This window comes from Dermacentor silvarum, chromosome 5, assembly GCF_013339745.2.
Source record: "Dermacentor silvarum isolate Dsil-2018 chromosome 5, BIME_Dsil_1.4, whole genome shotgun sequence".
NCBI classification, from domain to species: domain Eukaryota; kingdom Metazoa; phylum Arthropoda; class Arachnida; order Ixodida; family Ixodidae; genus Dermacentor; species Dermacentor silvarum.
Genome location: NC_051158.1, coordinates 176,789,568 through 176,804,696, shown reverse-complemented (window position 1 = coordinate 176,804,696; position 15,129 = coordinate 176,789,568). Strand labels below are relative to the sequence as shown.

The 15,129-nt window shown below is 48.6% G+C and overlaps 1 protein-coding gene across 1 annotated transcript in view; it reads left to right on the top strand.

Moving 5' to 3' along the window:
• The window catches only part of LOC125945819 (WW domain-binding protein 2-like), a 43,337-nt gene extending 41,035 nt beyond the window's left edge, over positions 1-2,302 (top strand). The window contains exon 6 of the mRNA XM_049668117.1: positions 2,196-2,302. Coding sequence (XP_049524074.1) covers positions 2,196-2,302 — 107 coding nt within the window. The remainder of the gene's footprint in view (positions 1-2,195) is intronic.
• Positions 2,303-15,129: the final 12,827 nt, after the last annotated feature.

The following is a 15,129-nucleotide window of genomic DNA, read 5'->3' as shown; positions in this document are numbered from 1 at the left end:
CTCCTCGCCCTGCCTCTTTCGCCGTCCTGTCGCCCAGCCTCCTCCGCTCCCCCATTGGCCAATCCGTGCACGTGGAAAGTTCGCGTCGCGCTTTGTATATTTTTTTTCTTCCAGCGCGCTCCGACTGCCATTCTCGGCCTGTGCGACGAAAGTGCTGTACGCAACAAACGGATCAAACGTGTTAGGGACAAGAACTTCGTTGTGATGGCATGCTGCTGCGCCTTAAGTTGCCGCAAACCCGACAAGGCGAGGGCAAAAGGCTTTTTTTGTTTACCATCCGGCGTGAGCAAACGCTTGCTGCACACTTGATATTGCGCCGTCTCGCATCGTCGAGTTGCTACTTCCAAAACGGCATTATAAGCCAGTTACTGACTGACGAAGCAAAACGCGCCTCAAAAACGTCTCAGCAGGGCGCGATCGAAGTTTTCCTCGGATTTCCTCTGGTAGCGCGTTAGCTGTCGTCTGCCACGGCAGGCCCGACGCAGGCGGGCCACTGTCGATATCGCGCCTCGATCGCGCTGGTGCGCCGACGCGATAGTGGAACGGAGGAGGAGGGAAGTGGATGGCGCACTTTTATTAATAGGGCTTATGCAGACCCAGCTCCGAATCCCTCTACCGGACGACTTCTGCCTGCGCACCCACCCGACCAACAATACTTTCACCATGGCAACAACACACTCCCCAACAGCCGAGACTCTCAAGACGCTAACCTCCCTCGCAATTGGAGACCAAACCTACCCTTGCACGGCTTACGTGGCACCCCCACAGGGGCTACAGAGGAGTCATCACAAACGCCTATGACGACGAGACCCCAACGCAACTCTACCAAGACTTGGTCAGAAGAAATCCGGAGTACACCATATATAGCAGCCCGACGCATGGGAAAGACGCACTCCATCCTAATCACCTTCGACGCAAACGCAGTCCCGCACTCCATCAGTACATGGGAGCCATCCACCGCTGCACCCTATACCGCGGCAGTCCGGATGCCTGTACCAATTGCAGACAGCCGGGTCACCGTCACGACGTATGCCCAAGCCCCAAGACCAATCTTTGCCCCCGCTGTGAACACAGCATTCGCAACAAGACCCTCCTTGTACGCCCAAATGCATTCTGTGTGAGGGCCCTCATCTTACCGGCACGGGATCGTGCAAGGGACGAAACCTTCACCAGCCAAGGAAACAGCCAAGCCACCCAGAAACGCAGCAGCAGGAATCGTCCCACCCAGGGACAGTTTTCCCCAATTGTCCATCCGGACCCACACCAGCCCAATCAGCACAAGCAAGCCTGGACAGAGCCATTGAAACAAGCCTGGAACACGCCCCTTTCTTCTCACAAGCACACGACAACCATGACAGTGAATCCAGTTTACACACGCCCTGACGAAATCCCAGGAGGAGGCAGCGGCGGCCAAAGCAGAAGCTATAGCAGCGCGAGCAGAAGCCGCCGCTCTTCGGCATGCATCGCCAAACTGGAAGCCCAGATAAGTGCTCTTGCCACTGGATCTGCCATTTCACCTACCCCGGCTCCAACCGCACCTCAACCTCCTCCTCTTAACCCACCCAACGACCATGCCTTGCCCAGCCACTACTACCCTACTTCCTCTGCTGATTCGCTAGCAATGGAGGCGGACACGGAACCCTCTATAAATTCAAACTCCATGCACAAACGACACCTCGCTCCACCCCCATCTCACTAGACGACATTCCAACCCTGCCTGAGTCCTTTGCTGCTCGCTTGAGGCAAAATTGCAGGACGCTATCCACTCGCATCAACTAGGAATGTGCAACCCTCAAAGACGCGGTTATTCACATAACACAAGACAATGCTGCTCTTTAATCAACCGATTCGACGTGCTAACCCAAGGGTTTCTCACACCCCCCCCTGCTAAATCCGGGTGCGCTACTGCTGACCGCTATAGCGATCTTGAGTCCCGGCTCAATTCTTACGCAACCCGCCTCACAAAGCTGGACTCCACCCCAGTAGACGTAAGAAGCCTAAAGCAGCTGAAGGACAGGACAACCCTATCCCTACCACAGCTCACGACTCCCCCCCCCAGTTATCACGACTCCCAACCCCAATCGACTCTCATGCATGATGGCAGCTCCAAACCGTAATCTTACTCTCTGGCAGTGGAACTGCCGGGCTTTGGCCAGAGCGTCATGTGGTCCACCAACTGCTGTCCTGCGCTACAGGACCCAACATCCTTGCCCTGCAGGAGCCCTCCAACCCACTCACCCTCCCGGCTATACTCCTATTCTACCCACATCCCCCCGCCCACTCGGGTAGCGTTTCTAGTTAGCCGCTCAATCACCACCATCTCCCATTCCCTAGCGATTCAAGACATTGATCACCTTCTAATTGAGCTTGTGCCACAACACGCTCGAGCGAATAGTCTCTTCGTCCTAAATGTATATAGCCACCCTAAATGCCTACAAAGCAACTTCGAACGCCTTTTTACTATTGCGAAGCGCATAGCTAACAAGTGCCGTTTACTCGTAGTAGACTTTAACGCCCCGCATACGGCCTGGGGTTACCAGCACGACACACCAAAAGAACGTCGGGTGTGGCTAGCAGCGCAACAGACCAGTCTCTCCCTTCTTACCGACCCTACCTCTCCTACACGCTCGGGAAACAGTGTCTGTAAAGACACTACACCAGACCTTACATTCGAACATCGCCTCCCCACACCACATGGTGCAACACCAAGAAAATCTAGCTAGTGATCTTAGCATCATCGAAATTCTCTTAAATGCTCAACTACCCCGCAGACCTCCCAGCGGCTCCACTTTCACGAAGTGGGACTCTTTCCGATTATGTAGAGCAACCCGCACCGTCGTCCCCATCACGGACATCACCGACTGGTCCAAACATTATAAAGTGATGTCCGATCCGTAACTCGTCCCCTACGAGAGGACTGCCCAAGCGACACAGTTTACTCCCGCCTCCTGCATTTATGGGAAGCTAAAGCAGGCCTAGAATGACGCTGGAAAAGGCAGCGCTGGACCGAACGCTTAGGCGCCGCCTCGCCCGTCTCAACAAAGAGAGAGACGCACGCGGCGACTCTTTCACGACAAAACTGGGAATCACTATGCAACAAGCTAGATGGCAATATGAGTCTACCTCCGACCTGGAACCTCTTTAGGCACTTGATAGACTCGATCCACTCAATCTAAGACCACACAAAGACACAACCTCGCCAAACTCATACATACCTCCGATACACCTCCACCGGAATTCCTCCAAGAACTTCGAAATCAGTACTTCCCCACATACCTTCCTGTAACACACCCCGACTATGCAGGCCCCGCTAACGACCTCCTTGACCAACCCATTACGGAAGCAGAAGTTCAGGTTGAACTCCAGAGACTTAACACGTCCTCAGCCCCCGGCCCAGACGGGGTACATAACAAGGCACTCCGGAATCTCGACGCTCAATTCATTGCCGCCCTTACCGAATACTTTAACGGGTGCTAGCAAAAGGGCACCCTCCCACCACAATGGAAAGAGGCCAAAGTCGTGTTCTTACCCAAACCTGGGAAACCTCTGCTCCCTCTAACCTCAGACCGATCTCCCTCACTTCTTCTGTCAGCAAACTCATGGAGCATGTGCTCCAGACCAGGCTCTGCAAGTACCTAGAAGGCAACAATCTCATGCCCACCTGTATGTTTGGATTTCGTCCTGGGCTTTCCACACAGGGCGTCTTCCTACAGTTAAACAACACATTCTACATTCCCAAACCTACCACACCAAAACTATCCTAGGTGTGCATCTCACGAAGGCATTCGATAATGTTACACACTCAGCTATCCTACAGAACCTTAAAACCCTGGCAGTAGGCGCCAGGATGGACAACTACATCCGGGACTTCCTCAGCCACCGCACAGCTACATTTACCTTCGGCGACCACCGCCTCCCAGGCATAACACTGGAAGCACGAGGTACGCCCCAGGGAGCCGCCCTCTCCCCTATTCTATTCAACATAGCACTTCACTTACCCCAACAACTAGCTCAAATCCCCGACATCCATTTCAGCCTTTACGCCGACGACATCACTGCCTGGGTAAACCGCGGCAGTGACGCCGAAATAGAACAACATCTACAATTGGCACTAAACACCATCGACACATATGTACAGGAGCGTGGCCTGACCTGCTCCCCTTCCAAATCAGAGCTCTTTCTCTACCGCCCAAAGCAACACGATTCAGTCATTCCTTCCATCTCCCTTACGCTGGGTACCCATCCTATCCTACTAGTATCCAAAATCCGCGTGCTAGGACTAGTTCTACACTCCCACGGCGCGCATGGAGAAGTCGTAAAGACTCTCCAAACACACGCTCAACAGATCACACGACTTACTCGCCACATAGCGAACCGCCGGGCTGGCCTACATGAGCGAAACTCACTTCGGCTTACCCAGGCTTACATCATAAGCCGCACCACATATGCCCTTCCATACCTACCCCTCCGACAGAAGGAGAGAGACCGGGTAAACGCGCTCCTACGGAGTTGCACGAAAATGGCTCTACGCCTTCCCCCTAGCACATCCAACGACCGACTCCTCAAACTGGGTGTCCACAACACCTTTGAGGAACTCACAGAAGCCACCTTTACGGCACAAACATCCCGTCTATCTAACTCAGCCGCTGGCTGCGCTCTATTATCCCAATTAGGCCTAACCGCAATTACACACCCTACCGAGGGGGTCCCCCTTTCTTCTATCCTCCGCTCTAACCTCAACACACCTCCCATCCCCAAGAACATGCACCCTGAGCGAGATGGGAACCACAGAATAGCAAGGGCTCGGGCCCTCCACAAACTGTACGAGGACCATGATGTGGTCTACGTGGACGCAGCAGAATATACGTCAGGCTCCCGTATGGCCCAGGCGGTAGCCGACAATAAGGCAAAGCTTCTAACCTCCAGCTCAATCATCACCAATTGCACCACAGAGGCAGAAGAGGCCGCCATCGGGCTTGCTCTCATCTCTACATCTGCCACTAAAATTATCACTGACTCCAGATCTGCCATTGTCAACTATGCCAACGGCTACATATCCCGCACCGCTGCTCGCTTCTGGCAGCCCCGGCGCCCCATAACCGTCATCTGGACGCCAGCACATGCCGGCCTCCCTGGCAATGAGGAGGCTCATTCCCTAGCCCGAGGTGTCACATTCCGGGCAGGAGGAGTCGAGCCCCCTCTACGGGCCGGGGAGCGCCTGCTTTCTTTCAGTGATATCCTTTCGTACTACCGAGACGAACGAAGGGAATACACACCCCCAGCCCCATCCCTCACCATAGCGCAGCCCCGGACTGGCGACGACTACAAACTCGGACTGCCCCATACCCCTTACTGCTACATGCACGATACCCAGACCAATTCCCCTCCTCATGCAAACTTTGCGGCAAACCAGGAGACTTCCTACACACCCTCCTCACATGCCCTATACTTTCCCTCATCCCCCATCATAGACCATGGCGGATTCTTACTGGGAGACTCTTTTGACCCGAACTTCTTCTCAAGACCAGTGCTGGATCATTTCCAGTGCTATGAGAAGGATTGCGCTCCAAGGGCTCTCCTTCGCTTTGTAAGGGTGCGTCCTCACAGTTAGGGAGAACCCAAGGGCCATGTAGGGGTCTTCGCTCCCACCATCAATGGCAATAAATGTTTCTACCACCATGACCGTGAATGCCTGCGTCTCTCTCTCTCTTTCTCGGACTTACGGACGGCACTGGGCGTTGCATAGCGCAGCTTGCAACACCGACACCGCGTTCCACTGCAGTGCAATGCCCACAACGCGTTCCAGCAGACCCGCTCCGTGATTGCGTTTCCCTCTCGCTATTATTTTCTTTATCTCTCTCCCGAGCATAGCGCGCAAAACCTGTTCTTCACCTCGCAGGGCACTGACACGAGCGCGTGCGAACTCGTCAGCTGTGGACGAATAGGACGACGCTCGCACGCAATCATCACCATCATCAGCCTATATATATGTCCACTGCAGGACGAATGCCTCTCCCTGCGATCTCCAATTGCCCCTATTCCAATTTGCGCCTGCAAATTTCCTAACTTCATCCCCCCACCTAATTTTCTGCCGTCCACGACGGCGCTTCCCTTCTCTTGGTATTCATATAGTAACTCTAATGGTCCACCGGGTATTTAACCTACGCATAACATAGCCGGCCCAGCTCCATTTCTTCCTCCTAATGTCAGCTAGAATGTCGGCTATCCCCGTTTGCTCTCTGATCCAATTCGCTCTATTCGTGTCTCTCAACGTTAGGCCTAACATTTTTCGCTCCATCGCTCTTTTTGCGGTCCCTAACTTGTTCTCGAGCTTCTTTGTTAACCTCCAGGTTTCTGCCCCATATGTCAGCACCGGTAGAATGCAATGATTGTACACTTTTCTTTTCAACGACAGTGGTAAGCTCCCAGTTAGGATTTGGTAATGCCTGTCGTATCATATGCAATCATATGGTTCGCATATATGCTTGTTCTGCAAGCCTAGCTGTATAGCCTAGTAGTTACGCGGGTTCGAATCCCGCATCGGCAAGAAAGTTTATTTTCTTTTATTTCTTTTTCATTGCTTATGATGATAGTTTCTTGAAACGAACCACAAATTACGGCTCGCTTAAGGTGGCGGTCCCACTCCGGTGGCACGAGCCCCCCGTTTTCCGTATTTTTGGAGCAAACGAATATAGAGCACGCCTAGAACGCAGACGTGCAGCTGCTAATAAGCGTTGGAGTCGAGAGTAGGCACGCGGATTCTGTAAACGGCGCTCCGGCTGTGGGAATGCGACCTGACTCGGCTGCGCCGGATTCAAGTGATCATGTGACTGTTGGGCCCGCGGAGCAGGCGGGATTTTGCCCTCGCGTGTGTATCCACCTCTAAAGTGGCGGTCCCACTCCGGCGGCACGAGCCCCCCGTTTTCCGTATTTTTGGAGCAACCGTGGTGGCTCTTCTACTTAGGATATGAAGTTGTCGTATAAACCATAAAAAGCTTAATTCTTGTAGATTCCAACTATATATAATATAAGGAAATTGATTGATGTGATTTAGAAATAAATGTTCAAAAACAAGCATGAGATACATGGTTTTTGCTAACTGTGTCTCTGTTGTGACCATATTTAGAAGAAATACCGCACCTACTGCATTGCAGCTTGCTCTGTAGCTTTAAGACATATTTATCTAGTTCCTAGACGTAGCAAAATAATTTTGAATTTTTACTTTTTGGATAATTTGCTTTTGAAAATTGCCAAATATCGCGATCTTCTGTTCTAAACAGCCCGGCAACTACATGCTCAAGGACGCTAAATTTTGGAAAAAGTAGAGTTCAAGGAAGTTTCATTTAGGACGCAAAATTTCATTCATGTAACTTAATTAGTTCTCCTAATATTGCGGCCGAAATTAAGCAATATTTAGAATTCTGGTTTTATTTTTGCTCATTTTTGCGGGAATGTACTAAAGCTACTTAGCTGCGGTGTAAAACTAATAAAGGTACGAGTTATGACAAATAAAACATTGTATATACTGTACACACGCGTTGTCACTCATTTACATGCGCGAGTGGGCAATGTCACGGGTGATTTACGGTAAGAACAATCCCCAGGCCTTCGCCCACTCCTCAAGATTAACTTCGTGGAGATGCGTGGATTTTTTACACGTGTACAGCCTTCATATGATGAAATATCACAATTTCTCGCGGAAAACTGCAAATTGTTGGGTGACCTTTTCATGCTCCCTTTAAGGAATTATTAGGCCTTGCCTGGGATATTATTGGCCTTAGGGAGGTTAAAAGAACTGGTGAGGATTACACAGTGCTGACTAACGGCCACGTCCTGTGCTACAGTGGCCTTCCAGATTAGAGAGAATGCGGTGTAGGATTTATGTTCCATAAGGACATAGCGGGCAAGATCGATGAATTCTACAGCATTGATGAGAAGGTAGCAATCTGAATAGGAGGTATAGAAGAAAAGTAGTACAAGCCTCCATTCTTAAGGACCCAACCTCCATTCTTAAGGATGAAAAAACACAACAGTTCTATGAAGATGTTGAATTAGCGATGAGAAAGGTGCAAACTCATTATACTGTAGTCACGGGCGGCTTCAATGGAAAAGTGGGGGAAAAGCAGGCTGGTCAGTAAGCAATTGTCAACTACGGCATCTATTCTAGGAACACTAAAAGAGAGATGTTGGTAGAGTTCGCGGAAAGGAATAGGCTCCGAATAGTCAATACGTTCTTCAGGGAGCTTAGCAACAGGAAGTGGACCTGCGAAAGCCCTAATGTAGAGACAAATAATGAAACAGATTTCATACTCTCTGCCGATCCCATCATAGTGCAGGATGCAGAAGTGTTACGTAGGGTAAAGTGGCAGTGAAGATACGTTTGGGAGGTCTAGAATTTCACTAAAGTTGAAGAGAGAAAGAGTAAAATTAGTCAAGAAGAAACAGGCTAACCTAGACGCAGTAAGGGTAAAAGCAGACCAATTCAGGCTGGTGCTCGCCAACAAATATGCAGCTTTCGAACAGTAACATTAAGACAACAGAGAGGTAATGAATGAAACCGTAACTAGGCTGATCTCAGAAGCAGTAATTGAAGTGGGAGGTATGGCACCAATGCAACCAGTGGGTAAGCTCTCCCAAGTAACAAAATACCTAATAAAGAAATGGCAAAACATGAAAGTGTCAAAGTCGAGAGATCAGATAGAATTCGCTGAACTGTCGAAACTGATGAATAAGAAGAAAGTAAGGGATATCCAAAATTAAAACGTGGAAAAGATTGAGAAAGCAGTAAAATATGGACGCAGCATGGAATCAGTGAGAAAAAAAAAACTTCGCAGACGAGAAGGCAAGATGTATGCACTGAAAGATAAGCTGGACAATATCATAAGCAATTTTGATGACATTGTAAAAGCAACGGAAGAATTCTATACTGACCGGTGCAGTCCCCAGAGCAGCTACTCTCATTCGAAGTAGTGATGACCAGGACACAGAGGCTCCTTCTATAACTAGTGATGAAGTTAGAACGGCCTTGCAAGACATATCACACTTTGAAAAGCTGCTGGAGAAGATGGCATAACAGTCGAATAATTAAAATACGTAGGAGATGTCATGCTTGAATAGCTTACGGCCCTTTATAAGCAATGCCTCACGACTTCAAGTGTACCAGCGAGCTGGAAGAACGCCAAAATTATACTAATCCATAAGAAGGGATACGTTAAAGAATTGAAGAATAATAGACACATTAGCTTCCTTTCAGTATTGTATAAAATATTCACCAAGATAATTTCCAGTAGAAAGAGGGCAACACATGACTTCAGCTAACCAAGAGAACAGGCTCGCTTCAGGAAAGGATATTATACGATGGATCATATTCATGTTATCAATCAGGTAATCGAGAAATCTGTGGAGTACAATCAACCTCTCTATATCGCTTTCAAAGATTATGAAAATACGTATGATTCAGTGGAGACATCAGCAGTCATTGAGGCATTGCGTAATCAAGGAGTACAGGAGGCATACGTGAATATCTTAGCAAATATCTACAAGGATTCCACCAGCTACCTTTGTTCTTCACAAGAAAAGTAGAAAGTTAACTATCAAGAAAGGGGTCAGGCAAGGAGACACAATCTCTCCGATGCTATTCACTGCATTCTTAGAATAAGTATTCAAGCTCTTTGACTGGGCAGGCTTAGGAGTGAGGATCAACGGCGAATATCTCAGCAACCTTCGGTTTGCGGTTGACATTGTCCTATTCAGCAACAATGGGGACGAATTACAACAAATGATTCAGGACCGTAACCGGGAAAGTGTAAGTGTGGTGCTGAAGATTAATATGCACAAGAAAAAATGGCACAGTTACGCATAAGGGCGAAGCAATGAATGCGATAGCAACACAGCAATGTCATACGAAGTAAGGTGAGCGGCTTTGGTAGCAGTATGAATTGTAGTAAACATGAGCTGATTAAGTAAGCAGGTGTGCTGCGGCATAAGTAGACCGACACGAAGAGAGACTCGATGACCACGAGAAGGTGCGTGTGAAACGGTGGTGTTGATGAGAAGCGCTTCCCGTGGGCAGCGCGTGCGAAGGGACACACCTGTAGCGCTGCACTGCCGATCCGGGCAGCATTGCATGTGTAGCGTGCGTTGGAAAATGTGGCCCGACTATTACTAACTGAATGAACAAGCATGGTGTGACCGCGCACAAACAAACACGAATAGATCACACTGAATGACTGCAGACAACGACTCTCAAAACGCTGGCAGCAAGCATACGCCGCAGCGGGCGAAGGTACGTGCGGTCTATCGCTTCAACGGAAACTGAGCGGCGAATGCACGGCGCATAAAGGTCAGAGCCGTGTGGAGATAAGAGACGGTGCGGACGAGCGACGAGCGCGGTTGTTGGCAGTGTAAAAGTGCCCCCCCTCCCTCCCGCTCCCTCCGGCGCTGGCTTCCTGCTTCCTTGCTTGCGCGTGGGAGATGAGTGCGTTCGCTCTCCGTGATAGCGCGCGTCCCCGCACGCTTCCGCTCGGGCCTACGGCGCGCGGCGAAGATTTTATCTATAGGGAACCTCACGGCAACGTCGACGGCGACGGCAGAAATCCGGCTGAAGTGTCCATATAATTGCTATCGCAATAAAAGATAGCCTGGTAAGGGAACCGGAATTCAGGATCGGCAGTCAGCCTCTAGAGTCTGTGAAGGAGTATATTTATCTAGGTCAATTACTCGCAGGGGATGCTGATCATGAGAAGGAAATTTACAGAAGAATAAAATCGGGTCGGAATGCATACGGCAGGCATCGCCAAATCCTGAATGGGAGCTTACCACTGTCGTTGGAAAGAAAAGTGTACAATCATTGCATTCTATTGGTGGTAACATCATCATGATCGTCATTATCAGCTTATATTTATGTCCACTGCAGTACGAAGGCCTCTCCCTGTGATCTTTAATTATCCCTGTCATGCGCTAGTCGATTTCAACTTGCGCCTGCAAATTTCCTAACTTGATCACCCCACCTAGTTTTCTGTCGTCCTCGACTGCGCTTCCTTCTCTTGGTACCCATTCTGTAACTCTAATGCTCCACTGGTTGTCCATCCTGCACATTACATGACCTGCCCAGCCCCATTTTTTCATCTTAATGTCAACTAGAATATCGGCTATTCCCGTTTGCTCTCTGACCCACCCCGCTCTCTTCCTGTCTCTTAACGTTAGTCCTCAAGTTTTTCGTTCCATCGCTCTTTGTGCGGTCCTTAACTTGTTCTCGAGCTTCTTTGTTGACCTCCAAGTTCCTGCCCCATATGTTAGCATATTGTTAAGCGAAGGATGAGTCAATTAGACGAGCAACTATTCACAGATCATATTTACAACTACGTTTGCAGCACTTACCAGTTGGATTCACAGCGCGAGCCCAGTTCGTTCTTCCTCCTCTTTTCTCGGGTGATGGCACCCGCGCGCATCGTTCAAACAACCAAATACAACATGGCTGTAGCAATATGTTAGCCGATATTTTAATTTACATTAAGAGAAAAAATGGAGCTCGGCAGGGCCATGTAATGCGTAGGATGGATAATTGGTGGACCATTAGAGTTACAGAATGGATACCAACAGAATGGAAGTGCTGTCGAGGATGGCAGAAAACTAGGTGGGGTGATGAAGTTAGGAAATTTGCATGCGCAAGTTGGAATCAGCTAGCACAAGATAGGGGTAATTGGAGATCACAGGGAGAGGCGTTCGCCCGGCAGTGGACACAAATATAGGCTAATGATGATGATGTTTACCAGCGATGTGTTTACTACCGAATTGCACTGCCGTATAAAGTCTACGCTAATAAAAATGTACCAAAATAAATTAACGATGAAAAAGAAATACCACCTTTCTTTTATTATATTTGTTAAACATGAATAACTGATACGTAATGGCGAAAATGAATACATGGCTAAATGACTTCAGGTCACTATGTACGCAAATTTATGAATGAACTATAAACAAAAACACACATTTCAAATGCGGGAAGTAACGTGCGGAAGTAAAAAATAGCACGAGAACAAATTTCTTCCGAGCCTATAAATATTGCAAATATTGAAACTACACGTGAATTGTGCACGGCTGTTATAGATGGGTCTAATCAAACACCAACAAAATTGTTGGGTACAGAATACAGATTTCGTTCGTTACATTATTCATAATAAGCAAATCACATCAAACCTTCACATGCTCTCTTCTGTATGAGATTTCAAAGTGAATGTTTCCGTTTGCAACGTGCAAGCAATTTATCTCGAGCGGCCTTGGGAAGGCCTAATTCAGTATTACCGGTACTAGACGCATTCTTTTTTGAATATTGAAATACTCACTACATCAGGCCTCCAGGAAAGGTCAGGCTTCGCTTTTCCCTGGTGGTCGTTTCCCGCACTCATAGAAGGGGAGCATGTAAGCACCAACACAAAGAGTGCAGACAGACGACAGAAGGCGTGTTTCATCGGGAACTCTGACTTGTCAATAAAATTAGAGATCAGAATCCCTTTGTACTACACTACAAAGCTAGAGGACAAGCGTCCCTTGAACGCGATATCAATGTTTGCAAGCTCCGCACAGGCTTTGTCTTCTTCTCAGGGTCTTACAATCAGCTGCGCGCGTTTATCTGGTGAACCAAAGACTGCGTTAACGCCCCGTGCTTCTCATGCATTGCGTAGCTCCCGCGAATGCAACCACCGTCTGCATTCGCCCGACGTCGGATCGAATTTTTGTGGCCTTGACGAAAGGCGCAGCTGTTATATTCACCGCCTTTCCCTCAATGACAGAGATGCAGTAGCTGCTCTCGAAATATGGCGCGGAAAAAAAAGAGAAGAGGGAGCCACAACAAGCGAAGAGCCCTGCATTAGTACAAACGAAATGGTGCACAAATATTTGTCGTAAATCAGCAACGCATGTAAACCAGCCTGTCCGTATTTGTTCATCGAAGTTGAATGACGCATTCTAGCGCCGGAAAGGTTAAAGTGAGAGACGTTCAGCACGTCAAGGTACATGCAGTTATTTATTTAGAGTTTTGCCAACAAAAACTTCACCGAAACCACCAATTGCGTTCATTCGTCTTGTTTATTAGGGCGTTGTGAACTACACCTTTGCAAAGATGAGAAAGGTTCCTTGTTCATGCTGTCCGCAGGCGCTTCTCTTCAATCGGAGGATTCGCTTAAGAAACTAAAAGAAACTCGAAACAGCATTCAACTTATAGTACACCGAGATGCCTACAGCTAGTGCTCACGACAGGGACGTAAGTTTCAGAAGTTTACTACAGACTCACTCCGAGCCATAGTGCCCCGACGTTTACATGTCACCTCAATCAAAACTCGCCGGCCCGCGGACCATTAATTTAGCGTTGCATCACCGATTTTTACTATTAGAAAAGCGTAGGCTGAAGGAAACAGACGAAGCACATGTCTGAGCGTCTCTGTACAAATAGCGCCGAGACGCGTTGTCACAATGGCTCGGTGTGTGTACGCGCTAGATGCATACTCCCGATCACGTCTTGTGGTAGAAAATAAAAACATGCATGCATTTTTAGGCACCAACGAGGAGAAGCGTTAACGTTTCCTGTAGAAGCAATCACTTGCAAACGATGTATGTCGCAGACATCCTCTATGAGGTGCTCCTCAAAGCACTTACCAGCGGCTTCGACATGACAAGGCTCTTCTCGCTTGATTGGTGTATCTAGCATTCGGTGTATAAAAATTGCGTAACACACATACGGCTGCCACCCGTAAACACAGACGGCCGCCACTCGAAAATTGTGTATTTGATTACGTGTTGACACTTTGAAGCAGCATTCTGTATGTAAATAAATACGACACTTAGACGCACGATGCGATTGAGCAGACACGATTAAACCAATTATGTTTACCATCGATCTGCCCTGCTGCGGTTCAAGGTGATATCACCTCTTTTAAGGCTCGAGGTATGCAACACATATGTTTGTAATATTTATTAAACGGCAATATCCTTTTCGTTTTCCTTTTTGAAGCAGTTATCTCGCTGAAACGTTCTGAAGGTTCACAAAGTAATGAGGTGTAATATTTTCAGGGGAGGCTAGAAACCGAGAAATGTCGTAAGTAGTTTCGATGGATGAATAGTACGCATTTCTTATTACGCCAAAATAAAGCCTGACATTGATGGCGTTTATTGCGGCACATTGTACGGAGGCTGTTTCATCACAACTGAATAGGTAGGGATTTCAAAGCCCAGCGCTTGAATTATGCGATCTGAATGGCATATATAGAACGAATTCCCTTTCTCCAAGACATTCGTTGTGTTCATATACATGCCCCATATATAACACGGTCGCAATGACAAGTTTCAATAGCAAAAGACGGCTTCCCAGTTGTCACTGCAGGCGATATGTTTGAATACGAGAGCGTGACCGTATACATAGCCACTTTATGCTCCAGGCCACACTTTCCAATAAAACAAAATGTGTTGCTACATGCAATATTACTTTGTATTGCAATTAAAAAATGTCACAGTTTCGCCCTAAGGGCAAAGCAATGAATGCGATAGCAACACAGCAATGTCATACGAAGTAAGGTGAGCGGCTTTGGTAGCAATATGATTTGTAGTAAACATGAGCTGATTAAGTAAGCAGGTGTGCTGCGGCGTAAGTAGACCGACATGAAGAGAGACTCGATGACCACGAGAAGTCGCGTGTGAAACGGTGGTGTTGATGAGAAGCGCTTCCCGTGGGCAGCGCGTGCGAAGGGACACACCTGTAGCGCTGCACTGCCGACCCGGGCAGCATTGCATGTGTAGCGTGCGTTGGAAAATGTGGTCCGACTATTACTAACTGATTGAACAAGCGTGGTGTGAGCGCGCACAAACAAACATGAATAGATCACGCTGAATGACTGCAGACAACGACTGTCAAAACGCTGGCAGCAAGCGCATACGCCGCAGCAGCGGGCGAAGGTACGTGCGGTCTATCGCTTCAACGGAAACTGAGCGGCGAATGCACGGCACATAAAGGTCAGAGCCGTGTGGAGATAAGCGACGGTGCGAGCGAGCGGCAGAGTAGAAGTGCCCCCCCCCTCCCCCCGCTCCCTCCGGCGCTGGCTTCCGGCTTACTTGCTTGCGCGTGGGAGATTGAGTGCG